At 37.5% G+C, this 14,498-nt stretch overlaps 1 protein-coding gene and 1 long non-coding RNA gene across 2 annotated transcripts in view; one reads left to right on the top strand and one right to left on the bottom strand.

Moving 5' to 3' along the window:
• LOC146768165 (uncharacterized) overlaps positions 1-12,842 on the bottom strand; it is a 31,453-nt gene extending 18,611 nt beyond the window's left edge. The window contains exons 1-2 of the long non-coding RNA XR_014951570.1: positions 12,703-12,842; positions 1,021-1,116 (exon numbers count right to left, since the gene is read on the bottom strand). This is a non-coding gene — a long non-coding RNA (uncharacterized LOC146768165). The remainder of the gene's footprint in view (positions 1-1,020; positions 1,117-12,702) is intronic.
• SOSTDC1 (sclerostin domain containing 1) lies at positions 10,300-14,094 on the top strand. The gene is made up of 2 exons (XM_021538294.3): positions 10,300-10,568; positions 12,777-14,094. The coding sequence occupies exons 1-2, from the start codon at positions 10,364-10,366 to the stop codon at positions 13,190-13,192; spliced, it is 621 nt and encodes a 206-aa protein (XP_021393969.1). The 5' UTR covers positions 10,300-10,363; the 3' UTR covers positions 13,193-14,094.
• The last annotated feature ends 404 nt before the right edge of the window (positions 14,095-14,498 follow it).

The raw sequence follows: 14,498 nt of genomic DNA, 5'->3' as shown, positions 1-14,498 counted from the left end.
ACAGTAGAGAAGCAAATGCTAGACATAAAATGCATTGTAATGGTCCCAAAATAATGAGATTAGATTAATGAGATATTTTCAAGTACACTTCCATCTTTTGATGCTGGAGCCCAAACCAATTAAGGTTCAGGATACAGTCTGAACTTTTACCATGCAAAGATTATGTGTGCCACAAAGCTGAAGGCTAGATTTGGAGAGCACACTCAGTGTTTCTGCTCCTTGCATGGTAATAAGGTAATAAGACAAACAGTGACTGATTTCAATCCTCTGCAACACCCCTAGCCAACAGTAATCCTGAAGTATGATTACATTTAGCAACCTCTGTATTCCTGAGACTTTCTTCCTTCCTTCCTTTAATCTTTCTGTGTGGGATAATTAGGATTTTTTCAAGTTCTTTCAGGTATTGTAGCTTCACAAAATGTGATAAGTCTTATGTGGTGACATGTTATTAAGGCAATGCTACATTACCTATTGTATCAAAATAAAGAACTCTTAGTGATACAAAAAGGATCAAATGAGAATGGGAGGATTCCCAAACTTCTGTTTCAAGGACAGTCTCAGATTTTTCTTTTTTTTTTTTTTTTTGCAGTGGCATTACTGCATGTGACATGAGGTTGAAATTGGAGCCTCAGTGTTGAATGCCCATAGGGAGCAATGCATATTTGGGGGGGAAGAATATGATACATTCACTAATGACCTCAAAACAGACTGCACTTCTAAAAGGAAGAATGAATAAAGTTCTCCCTCAGATGTTTGGAATGAGTACTTGGGAAGGACTGCCATCACATAATTAGCACAAGTGTGCTGACAGTAGTAATAAACATAAAGTAATGGAAACAATGAAAAGATGTAAACTATTTAAACAAGCTGGATAAATCAAAATTTTTATAACCATGCTATTCATAAATATAATGAATGTTTCTTTTTAACATGGAAATGTGAATCTAATGCTAATTGAGCCAAAGCTAGTAAAAAGACCATTCTGATTGCTGCATATAGACAGTTAAATTTTATACTGACCTTTAAGTTCAAACTTGTTACCTAAGAGCCTTCTGGGCTGATGATGACATACCATTGCTGTATGCACATTTTAGACTGTGAAATCTCATGTGCCACCTATTGGAAAGATGTTTTGGGTTATTTTAAAGTGCATACTCAGAACCTCAGAACACAGATCATCAGAACTTAGCCAGCTTCTCCCTTGGTGAGTGTATTACTGCACAGAGGCTTTAAACACAACTCCCTGTGAGATGATTGAAGGACTTCCATTGACTTCAGCAAGGTTCAGATTGGATCCCTAATGCTGAAGCAAAAAGCATGCATGGCTCTTCGTTGTGACAGTTTAGAAATCAAATTATGTAACTTAAACAGTTTTTTTTTTAAAGTGTTTTCTAGATTGTACAGTAAAACACATTTCATGGCCATGTATTCCTCTGCCCTTAGTAACCATTATATCATTTTGGTCTTGTTTATACTTTTTGATCAAATTAATTGTAATAAAATAACAACTTTCCTTGCTTTACAACAGAGAAAGTCATTAATTAATAAATTCACTCCAGCCCTTGAGTTTTAGTTCTTTTCTTAACAGACCATATACTGATACTATGTCTACAAGAATTATGAATTGGGTTGAGCAGAACAAAAAAGTTTATTCTGTGTAAGAGATCCTCTTTGCAGTTTTCTATATTATTTGTTAAAAGGAGCAAAAGACATCTATTTTATGTGTAATTTATAACAGACTACATATATAAATGTGGTAAATATATTAATGTGAAACTTTATATTAGCTAGAGAGGGAAAAACCTCAAAGTTCAGGTAAGCATTTGAGCTATGACACTAACATCCTCTACACCTACAAAATGTAAAAACTATGCTATATAGAAGTAATTTTTAACTAGTTTTCCTTTATGTGATTTGCATAAAATAAGACAGCCATCATAGATATACTTCTTCACTGTTGTAAGGAACTCTACAGTAAACAGGTACTTTGATAGAATCACAGAAACTTCTAAATTTGTCTTTCACAAATGATTTTATATAAATGGATGCAAAATGCATTGCCACCTACTAGTTAAGAGAATCTCCTCAGAATACCAAATTTATTAATTATGTCCCCAAATTGCCTCCTGGACCTGCCTGATCTAATGGCTCTTTTCTAACATTGTGCAAGTATGCAGCTTTTATATGTGCTTCAAATTCTTTTCCTTCCTTGAAAATTCAATTGTGAAAAAAAAATCTCTGGAGATACACAGTCCCAATACTCTGTCTCGTCTTTTGGTTGCTAAATGTGCTTCCTGCACAGAGGAACCAGGTGGACAGACACGGGAATGCCAGGCAGTTGTTATCACACCTCTCCTGCTCCAACAGCTTGCCAGAGTTTGCAATGGAAAAAGGAGGGAGTCAGCATGGAGCACTAATTCCATTCAGCTGTGCAAGAGGTGGATGGAAATGAGCATCTGTGAGGTAAAACTCTGAAGGGAGGCTAGAAGACAAGATTTCATAGTCCTACTCTCCTAAGAGGTAGCAAAGGTAGCATGTAATGAGAAAAACCAAAAATTAAACAAAATACTATGGCTTACTGGCTATTTATACCAAGGCAGCTTGATACATCCCTACAAAGTAAATAGGCATCTCCAAGACTTACAGGAGGCCAGTCTGGTTACTATTAGGGAAGAATCAGGCTAGGTATTTTCACCTGCAGAATTTTCCATTTGCAGTAAAAAATGTGTTTTGTTGTTCTAATCAGGCAGGCATGAATATGTGAGATGAGAGCTACATTTTAGATGAAAACTTCAAGAAGGAAGGATACTACTCTGTTTCTTTTCAGAGTGAAAATTTATTGGAGATATTCCTCCTGAAAAACAAAGTCAGATGTTGACAGTTATGAAGCTTTATTTTTCTAACATTTCCATGATAAGATACATTTTAGAAAAGCAACTCTTTAAAAAGCTATGAAGAATTGCAGAAAAGCCAAGTGAACAAACAGAATGTTCTGACATTTCCTTTCTTGAATACTGTTTATTAGTCATCTAAACCAGTTTGTCATTGCAAAGACTAAAGACTGAAGTCCCACAATAAATGTCGGTCACAACAACCATGCTTTGCATTGGAAAAAGAATGTCTTAGTTGCCTGAAGGTTACAGGCATAAATAGTTAAGGTTTTGAATATTGTGTAACATGTGTTTGTTGTTGAGCCTGTTTAGTTCCTGGACAGTGATGTGAAGTGCAACAGTGACAAGAGCTACTGTTATGGCCAGTTTTGAGCAGTGTGGACAAAGTTTAATCTTCAAAGAAGTAGTAATATTAAAATAATCATTGCTGATTATCTCTGCTGACAGTGGCTTCATTGTTAAGTTGTTTTGTAACCATATAACTTTAACTAAATTTTAATTCAAAGTGCTGATCTGTTGTGACCATATAGCTATATGGAGCATTAGATGAAAACTAAAATCCCACTGCACTTCAGGTTAGAGGATTGTTTTGCTTAAAACTCTGTGAAGCAAGTACTGCTAATAATTATTTATTTCCATGAAGGCATACTAAGTGACTTCTAAGCTTAGATAAGATGAGATAAATAATCCTTTAAAACCTAAGGCAGGGATTATCCTATTGCTGGTGAACTGCCACTATTAAAAGTCATGATTAATCAAAGAAAAGATAAAAATAGTAATATATGGCTAGATTTTCTTCTTTCTCTGAATTTTCCTCCATAAGGAGACTCAGAATGTAACGACTTTTTTCTGACTTGGACTGAAGAAAAGATTTTGAAATCTTGACATTTATGGCTGCAAAGAATTGCCATTCTTGCTCTTCCCTGAAGTGTTGTGATATTAAATTTTACATAGAACCTGGAGAATGGGTGGAATGTACTGAATATTCATTCCCACCTCTCAACTTCATGTCAATAACATTTTTCACACTCTTCACCAAACAGACTGAGCATGTGTTTCTATGTGTTATATTTGTGAGTGGCATGACTCAACTGCAACAACAAAATGTTTTCACTGTAAAAATGCCTAATAACTATTAGGCACTTAGCCCTAGAATTTTGGAAACTTAATTCTCACTGTGCATTTTTCCACTCTATTCGTTAAGGTTTTGCAGTCAAATTAAGTTTTACTAAGCTTTAGTTCAGTAAATATAATTTTAAAAGAGATTCTAGAGCATTCCACTGAGATCTCAATCAGCTCTTCCTGTTATGTTTTCTTTTTACATGTGAATTCAAGGTTATGAAATTGCTGGAAAAGAAGTCTGGAATGGGCTGTAGTGTCTGTGTAGTCAGATCATTCTTGGTCCTGTGTCCTAATTTCATTCAGACTGATTCATTCATTTATTGCATGAAAGTTTGGGATTTAAAAAAAATAGGTGAAACTAAAAAAAAAAATTAGGTAAAATTAATTTCTGATAGGAAAGAAATAATCTCAGTAGCCAAGAGTAAAAACCAATACATCAAGATAGATCCTTTAAGAAAGAGACAGATTTCCATTTTAATTAAGATTCCTTTCCAATGGTTAAAACATGGTGTCTGGGGTGATAATGTGAAAACATTTGCTGGATTATAGCAGATCCCACATCTGCAAATAAGAAATTCTTAGTACTGTATGAATGCACCATCATATCAGATGGATTAATTTTAATAAAATAAACTCTGTAGATTTTGATCAACTGTATTGTGGTTCATGGGTGAAACCCTGTTACCAAGTGTGTGGTAAACCTGTGAATTTTTTGTGCAGGATGGGCCATTTTTGTCTCTTGGCAGGGAAAAGATTACACAGTATTGCAATTATTAAAATTCTAATTTGGGGCCAGGTTTTGCCCTCAGGAACTTCCTTAATTTCAGCAGGGAGTTGTGCATGTTTATCTGATTGAAGAATTTGGACACTATCATTCTTAGTGAAGATAACTTTTTTCTTGAACAAGAATGTGCACTAGTTAAAACTAAAATCTGAACGTAGCAGAGACAAGTTTCCTACGAGGAGACAAATGTCAGTAAGTGTTCTGTTTTGATAACGTAAAATGATTTCCTTGTAAAGGGAGTGGGAGATGGAGCAGAAGGAAGGAAAGAGGGATCTTCTTCCAGATACCTTGTAGGCTTGTTTTTAAATTACGACTTTGGATCTAACAACAGGTTTGGCAAGTGTTTGCCTTGGAAATCCTGACACTGTGCCAGATTTTCTTTGCTGGTTTGTAGTAGAGTGTGCATTTTTAAAATACACTGTAATCATTTCAGACCACATAATTAGAAACACAAAGCAGTTTACTGAAACATAGTGATATATTAAGAGTTCAGTTAATTACACATAAAGAAACAAGTCAGACTTCAAAACGTTTACTCAGTTTCTGTTTTATTTGCAACTGGGGCATGCTGATGGGACTTTGCCTGTTTAACATTGAGTAGGAGTTTCAGAATTTTAACCGGAGGGTAAAATTTTCAAAAGCATTTAAGTGACTGGCTCACTGAAAAATCAATAGGACTTTCACTCCTTAGGGCAACACTTTACAAAAATATGTAGATACCTAAGTCCAGTTCATTTCAGTGTCTATGTGTAGTAAAAAAAAAAAAAAAAAATCCATTTTCCCTGTCCTAATTTCCTTAAAAGAAAAATGTTACATTTCAGTGTCATTTAAGACTTTCCAAAAACATTATCACCAATGGACAGGCTCATTATTCTCATTCTTTTTTTTTTTTCTTTTTTTTCTTTTCATTTGTAAAATGTACTCTTTCTTTTTCAACACATGTAGAAATCCCAAAATATGTTTTGGATGATAAACCACATTGTCTTCATACTTGTCTTAAAATCTTACTGCAAATACTCAAGAAGGGTTCTTCACTCTGCTGTAAATTTTCCTAGAATTAAAAAAACCCAACTCTTTTCAGTCTGTTTAATGTCTTTTTTGATAAAAGTATAATTTATCTCATTTGAAGCCACAGCCTGACCTAAATTATTTTGTCTACATTATGTATAAAAGCATGTAGAAAAAATAAATTGTAATATGGTATTTAGGGAGATGAAGAAGACATAAATCAGAACTAATTAGTAATTCTTATTAATGAGAATATATGTTATGTTTTCCATTGAATCTCTCAAATGTAATTTACTGAGAAATTAAGAAGTGTCAGTATAGAAAAACCCCTCAATATTCAAAAATCTTTGGTTTTAGAATTTGCAGCATGGGAGGGTATCTTGGTTCTCTAACATGTATTCTGTATGAGCTTTAAAACTATGCTCACTTGTTGCACAACAGCTTACAAGTTCTCAACAGTTGTATTTATTACAATTTTACCTCACTTTCAGACAAGTTCTCTTATCAAGCTCCAAATCACATTTTAGGCAGCTTTGAAGTACATTACTAATATACTTATTGCTTAACAGAAAATATCCTGACAGTCCTTTCTGTGTTAAGGTGCAAAGTAATAAATGTCAGCTTATTTTTTCCAATCATTTATCTGAGCCTGTGCTTACTCTCAAAGTATTTGTCTTTGAAACAAGTCAGAAGTGCAGTGGTCTTCTTCTTGGAACTAACAATAAAAATATAAACACAAATTTTGAACCATTCTTTCCATGACACCTTCATTCCAATTTTGGACATTTTCTGTCATTATTAAAACTGGGCAGGCCTAAGTTTTATGAAAAATTGAGGATTCCTTCTTTTTTTTGGTGCACATTCAGCAATCATGTGGTTTGCAAGGCTCTCTGGCAGTCATTTTTACTTGTCAGTGCATACTCTTCTATTCCCTGTGGCTGTTTTGTGCTGCTAGACAGGTGTGTGCACTCTGCACAAAACTTTGCCCTTTAGACATCATTAGAGTGTCTAAGAAACATGGAAAATGGGATCCTGACAGACTTACAAATGACCATGAAGAAGGGAATTCTCTTTTGGGATCATTATGGAACGTATTCCTTATATTATTCCACATCCATTGAGAAAGCATGTTTTTTCCATCACAGAAAATGCAAAAAGCAAGATTTAAGGTGCAGATAACTCTGGATACCATTCTCTCTCTAAAGAGTGATGGATGACTTTACCACTATGTTTAGGTTCACTCAGAAGCAAGGCTGTTAATATAGGAGTAGCAGTTAAGTTACATGTAGCACTTTATCCCTGGCTACATGTACAAACATTTAAATTAATCTGGTTAATGGGTTTCTGCCCTGTGTCTTCCCCACAGTCACTTTTCAAGCATCTGAATAAACAAAGACCTTTGCACTATGCCAGGCAGCAGAACGAGGCTCTCTTGTATCCTTGGCAGCAGTGAAATCAAGACTCCTGGACCCTTCATACTGAGCACTCAACCTCTCCAGACACTCAGGTATAGTCAGTATGCCCCAGCTAATCTTCAGCATCATAATAGAAGATAAAGGAGAGAGAATTTACTGCCTAGGACTCAAAGCTCATAGAGTTTTATAGATCAATAAGAACATCCTGAGTTATGCCCAGGGGCAAAAAGGAAGCCAGTACAGACTTCAAAGGCCTTGTGTAATATATTCCTTATGGCCAATATTACAGATTAAGCAGAGCAATGTTCAACACAAGCCATTGAATCTGACTAGAATGAGAACAGACTACACACTGTGTAAGTCTATTTTGGAGACTATGAGGATAACTTAGAGCCCTCACCTTTAATAACTTATCACGACATTTAACTAATGATAGCAAAATATATTTTAAGTCTGGAAACTCATTCTAAGTTAAGCAATAAGAAACATTTTTTATCCTGAACTTCACTGAGGAAGAATAACCAAATTTATCTGATCAGAATTCCTTCAAGCAACTTCTAATCTCTCTCAGGAAGACCCAGAAAAAGTGAAAGACTGCAAGCTTTAGGTTTGATAAAGAAAGTATAAATCAAACTAACTGACAAACTCTTCAGAAGCCTGCTTACCTTTCAAAGCAGGGAGGTTGACACTACTGACCAAGAAACTGAAATCGCAATATTTTCTTACAATATATGTAACAAGTGGAAAACATAAATAAAATTAAAACTCTATGTCTAGTGCACAGAAAAATGAGGTAATCTATATTATCTTTCCTGTGGCAAATTCAGGGCCAAACTTTTCATTTCCAAAGGCTGTAAGAAGCTTTTTGTGAGGTCTTCCTTCTCTAAGTGACAAGACCAAGAGATGTATGTAGCAAACCTAATGGCTTAATCTAGACTAAATTTGAAAGGATGATCATTGGCTTTCATTGAAAGCTGAAAAGGTTGAGGCCTAGAAAGCTCCTTGTTGACCCAGCTCTATAACAACTCCAAAGTCCTATTCATTTTCCCTGTGAGAAAATTATATGCCTTATTTCAAAGAAAACAGCTCTCAAGGCAGCCTCTGATTTTTAAGACTTTTCTAATGTGGGAAAATCTCTTTACTAGGAAGAGGTCCCCTGACTGGTATACACAGGTACTGTGGATAACTGGAAAATTGGTTCCATGCTTTTAATTACAGTGGCTCAGTTCAGCACAGAGACTATCCTGAAGAGTAGGTGAGATGTGTAAAGATCTGTATGATCTGCGAATATGAAAAAAAACGAAGTAGGACTTCAACATCAACAAGGTTCTCTGTTGTTGAAAAAAAACCAATACTCAGATATTAATGATCTGTAATGTACATGTATTTTTTATTTGTTTAAGAAAACTTATTTTTTTAAGGGAAGGTAAAATGCACATCTTTGCTTTTGGGGTTAGATTAGATTCTCCATGAGAGTGGAACTTGGCACTTTGTAAGGGGTTAGCAGTGATCCCACTCCTCCATACATTACCCTGCTGAAAGATCTCACTCTGCCTAGCAACATTCTTGTTATTCCAGAACTGGGTTGGGCTAATCATAATAGATGCAGGCAATCAACTCAACTTCCCCACACACAGCTCTGCCAGTAAAACTCACTTCACCTTGCAACACTCCTGTTTTCTTGTGTCCTTTAAGCAAAAGCTATCAGTTTGGCACTCATTGTGGATGTGTCCTCACTCCTGCTGAAATCCAGGATAACTTTCTTAGTGATGCAAGAGGAAAGTGTTGCTGATATAGACAAATATCTGCTTGTGACTAGGGTGAAATAAAGTTGTCTTCTCTGAATGACAGATTTTGATACTGGCAATAGATGTAACTAACCTGTGTTCCACTTTTGATTTTATTACAGCAATAAAATCCAGTGTGACTTTAGATACCAATTCAGTTATAGAGAGTGTGAGATTACAGTCTAACCTTTACATAAATATGGCTTTCTGAAAGGCTGTGCTTTTTCCCAATAAAAGGGCTTCCTTTCTAGTTAGAACAATAGAGTTTTCAGTGTTGATCACTGTTGTTTTATTTATTTTGAAAATCTACAGAGCATTCCCCATGATGCAGGCAAGCATCGGACTACTGGCAACATCTCAGTTTACACTGGTGTTTTTATCTGGGCCATGCAATTTGATGTAAAATCAAGTAAGTGTATGCCACAATAAAAAAGTATGCCAAAATAAGGATTATTCTTCCAAAATTTTGAAAAAAGATTTGCATGTTTTCTCATTGTTTCCTTTATCACATGAAATAATATATTAAAATATAAGAATGCTCTAGGCAATGTACAAAACTAAAAAAGACTAGTTTGGTGAATGAGCACGGTGAGAGGCTATGAATATGGATACATTTGTTCTAAGGAGCCTAGAGGAGACACTTTTTATGTGTGGTGATACAGAAATACATACTTATAACTCTGCACACCAGGGAGAGAATATTCCCCTAAACCAAGTAATTTCCCTTGCAGTACTCCCTGTTGATCAAAGCTGCATAATTTAAAGCATCTAGAAGCAGCTTTAAATTATTCATAATATTTTTTAAAAATAATTTTGGTATATTGCAGACAATATTTGTGTAACTAGCAGTCTTCTGCAAGTTCTATAAATTTTGCATCCTTATAGAGCTCATCTCAGTTTGAGAAGAGGGTACATAACTTTGCATAAGTTGGGCAGGAAAGACTCATTCTGATACTGTGTTAGTCACATCACACCACAGTGTCAGTCATGCAGGACCATAGGGAATGGCAGGGCAGAGCCGACAGTCTCTAACTCTCAGCCTGAATGCTGCTGTGTGCTGGTTCCTAAGAGTTTCCTGATACCCTCAAAAGCCCCAAATAGGAATCCTGCAATTAGTGCATCTAACTCCTCCTTTATTGCAGTCTTCTCTCCTATTGGTGAAAGGTCTTCGCAGCTCATGTAGGGACCCCACCCCTTTTGTGGGTTTTCATTCTGAAGCTGTCCACAACTTTACACCTGAATGAATGCCAAACCCCTCTGAATATATAAAGGAAACCTGCAAGAGCAATTTCAGTTACACAGAAGAAGCAGAAGGAAAAGATTTCATCGAGCTTTGTCAGACAGCCTGAACCAGCCATGCTTCTCCCTGCCATTCACTTCTATGGCTTTCTCCTGGCTTGCATCTTCACGAGAAGCTACTTGGCTTTCAAGAACGATGCCACAGAGATACTTTATTCTCACGTTGTTAAACCGGCTGCGGCGAGCCCAAGTAGCAACAGCACGTTGAATCAAGCTAGGAACGGAGGCAGGCACTACACCAGCACTGGATCCGACCGTAACAGTGAGTATCCCACCGGCGGCACTTCCACCGCAGCCGTGGGCGGCAGCCCCGCCTGTCCCGGCCCCGGGAGCGGGAGCGGAGCCCCGGCCGGAGCCGCGCATCCCGTGGCAGCGCCCCGGCCCCGCAGCCCGAGCGCGGCGCTCCAGGGACCCGGCGCCTGGGGGAAGCCGGGCCCCGGGGAGATGCTGCTGGCTCCGGGCCGGGATCTGCCTCGCCGGGCGGCCTCCGAGCCAGCCGCCCTCCCACCCCCGTGCTGGGAAGTCCTGTAGGACCGGCTCTCTCGGGCAGGTTGCTTCCTGAGGGAGGTTCATCCAGGAATGCCGAGTTCTTATGGCATCTACCCGGCAGGGAAGCGAGATAAAGAGGAGAGAGAGGCATTTCCAGAGCGCTCGCTTTTTTGACTCACCTCCCACTGCGGGTAGGGGAGGTGTCTGGGCTACTTTTCAAGTGCAATAAAAAACTCTGAATTTTGTTCCCGCTGTTTAGTTTTACTTCCTGCCGTAGTACTTACCCGCTTAACACCTCCAGCAAAAGTAAACAAATCAGCTTGTAATTTACCTATGATCTCTGCTGTAACTTGCCTTTTTTTATATCCAGTCTTTTCCTTCTGAGTTTTATGTATATAAGTCAGATACGTGGGGATCTGGAAACCTGCTGACTTTATCTGTTCCCTCCCTTGCACACCCCCTTAAAATGAAAGAAATCCAGATAGAGAAACATACACACACACCAACCCACCCACAGCAACTTGATAAAAATAGTCATCCCTGGAAAGTGAAGGCAACAAGTGACACTGATACCTTTCAGCTAAGCCAGGTGTGTCAGCTTCTAAGAATGCTAAGGGTTTAAATGCACAGGAAACATCTCATCATTATGAGATTACTGGGACAGCTCAGTAGGTATTCATTGTCACTGAGCTGTCACTGGTGAAAAGCTGAGCCGGGGAAGACAGAAAAACAGAAGGAAAGACAAACTTAGATCTGTGACCAGATGCTTCCAAGTACATTCCTGAGTGCAGCTGCAGGAAGGCAAGTTTGAATCTTTCCTGCAAAGCAGGCAGTAGAGCAGCTCTGTCAATATTCCCTGGGATCAGCCTGCAGATTTACAGTCCCCTCTGCCTGCCCACCCTGAGACACAAAGGACAAGGTGAAGCAATCTTAACGCAGTGCCCAGTTCAGAACTTGCTTCCAAAAATCCAAGTAGAAACAGAAGCAGCCTGTAGCTGTGATATGTAGATGTACCTTCAAAGCCTTTTATGATTCATTCTGAAATGTTTCTAGTAATTACTTCTATTTTAAAAGCGTTAGTTAATTGCATTGTCTGTGCCGTAATTGTCCTTCGGAAAGAGGGAGAGCACAGACAGTAAAGATTGCTTATTAAAATTAAGCACACTGTGGGCGTTTATTTCAAAGTATAATTACTGAAATAAACAGTTGTGTTTATTGTAGGGTGCAGAGCCACACATAGAGACGGGTACAAACATGTCTGTGTGAGAAGCTCTGCATGTTGATTCTGTCAGCTGCCTGAGAGAATTTGCAGGATCCTCTATGTTACATATAATATACAGACTACAGACTACTGTTACACAGATGGTGCTCCCTTGAGGGTGAAAGGACCCCTCTGAAATTGTTACTGCTAATCATTCAAACTTCATGGGCAGAACCCCATTGTTGGTAACTTCAGCTGTTACCACTTCTGCAGTGTCTGCTCAGAGCCACAGAGTTCATGGGAGAGTTCAGTCCACTGTAACAATGGAATGAGAAGAAACACACTGTTTGAAATTAATTTAAAAGCATTTCAACTGTTTCCAAAGCAATGTTTTCCCCCTTGCTAATGATCCAACATAATTGTTGTAAACATCACAGAGCAGATTCCCTAGACTGAGAACGAGCAGGAAACATTTCTTCCCTTGGGGCATTTTTTCTCTTCTAAAAGGTATGTCCCTGAGAAGAAGTATAGATAATAAAATTGCCTCTTCTACCACAACTGCTGAAGTGCATGCCATTAGGATTTCTTTATGCTGTGGTATTATCCAGAGATACCATCAGCACTTGAGGCCCTTGTGTTGGGGGACACAAGAGTAAAGAGATGTCCTGTAAAGATTACAGCCTACTTTAACTTCTTTAAAACATACCTGGTTAATGTGAAAATGACTGGTTAAGGAAATCACTCCATTCTGAATCTCAGCGCTTCTTGCTTCTTGTGCAGATCGTGTTCAAGTTGGCTGTCGAGAACTGAGATCCACCAAGTACATCTCAGATGGCCAGTGCACCAGCATTAACCCCCTGAAAGAACTGGTGTGTGCTGGTGAATGCCTCCCTTTGCCACTGCTGCCCAACTGGATTGGAGGAGGTTACGGAACCAAGTACTGGAGCAGGCGGAGCTCTCAGGAGTGGAGATGTGTCAACGACAAAACTCGCACTCAGAGGATCCAGCTTCAGTGCCAGGATGGAAGTATAAGAACCTACAAAATAACTGTGGTCACGGCCTGCAAGTGCAAGCGATACACCAGGCAGCACAATGAGTCCAGCCACAACTTTGAGGGAACCTCTCAAGCAAAACCCATCCAGCACCACAAAGAAAGGAAAAGAGCCAGTAAATCCAGCAAGCATAGTACAAGTTAGGAGTCAACTATTTTCTGCTCTCTCATCTCCCTCTCCTTGTGCCAAAATTGAACTCACCTGTAACCATTTCCTTTACCATTCTGACTGCTTAAAGACAAGTCTGCCATTGCTGTGTTCTCAGTTGACACTACATGCTTATTGCTTTGACCAAAATCGAAAGGGGCATTCTCAGCATATGGACTTTTTGGGTGATTTTCCAAATGCTCAAGATTGGGAATAATACAAGCCTTCCAAAACCACACTATAAACTTTTACAATTTCTCCAGCCATGGAAGCCAAGAAAATTTGCCAAGAGTATTCACTGAAGTCAATTTTGTAAAATGATGCTTTGTTGTGTGTTTTCCTGAGAACATTTATCACATCTATTGCCTTTTATATCATGTTTTATGATCTTCTGACAACAGCTTAAAATGCAACACATTGTATCTGCTTTCAGATTAATTCTAAAAAAAAGTGCTTTGCATGCTCATTTCTCTTATCTCAGTATACCAAAAATTAAAATATGCATGGCAGCAATCAAAAAGTAAAGCTGAACAAACTATTTATTTGTTGTTGTAATTATTTAATGAGCTTTTATGTGTATTTCCCTCCAAAATTTCCTTATGTTTATAGCTTTTCATATGTATCAAAGTATTTTCCTATGATTTGGGGCTGGATTAGAACATACATTTTGTAGATAATGTAAAATAGACATTTTAGCATTTAGGTATATATATTTTAATTTTGAACATTCATAGTCTTAGGTGTTATTTTGACATAGCAACATAAATCTGTATTTTTCATTCTTCATCTTGTATTATTTTTGTTTAAAAATGTGCAATCAAAAGACAGATATGACTTCCTTTCAAATTCATTGGTCTCTTTTTTCTTTTTTTACAAAAATAAACACTGCTAAAAAACTGTATTGTCTGGCTCTCTATATGGAAATGCACACATTTCAACCAGTCACAACACTTAAACTTTAAAAAGGGAGAATATTATTTGTTTTAAAGAAGTCTATCCATAAAATTTAACATAGAAACAATCTTTCTCAATGTAAAAATCTTATATCCATTTAACAGATGGTGCTTATTAATGGTCCAAGTCAGGTCCTTATTTAACAATTCTCAACCTCTACAATTCAGAAGAAGTGTGTGTTTGAGAAATTTTAAGAGCTAGTGAGACATTACCATTTTTTTTTCTTTTCATTAGTAATGATCAAATCAATATAATGGCATAAATTACATATGGTTTCATTTTTTCTATAGAACCAATAGAATCCTGCACTTTTTCTCATAGATTCTTATAGAATGTATCAGAAAATTAG

Source organism: Lonchura striata, chromosome 2, assembly GCF_050655825.1.
Source record: "Lonchura striata isolate lonStrDom1 chromosome 2, ASM5065582v1, whole genome shotgun sequence".
Taxonomy (NCBI): Eukaryota; Metazoa; Chordata; class Aves; order Passeriformes; family Estrildidae; genus Lonchura; species Lonchura striata.
Note: the sequence above shows the minus strand (reverse complement) of the source record. Positions and strands in the feature narration are given on the sequence as shown.

Excerpts from the sequence above, each read along its gene's own strand:
- SOSTDC1 (XM_021538294.3), top strand. The coding sequence starts at position 10,364 with ATGCTTCTCCCTGCCATTCACTTCTATGGCTTTCTCCTGGCTTGCATC. Across the intron at positions 10,569-12,776 it reads CACTGGATCCGACCGTAACA|ATCGTGTTCAAGTTGGCTGT; the intron begins GTGAGTATCCCA and ends CTTCTTGTGCAG.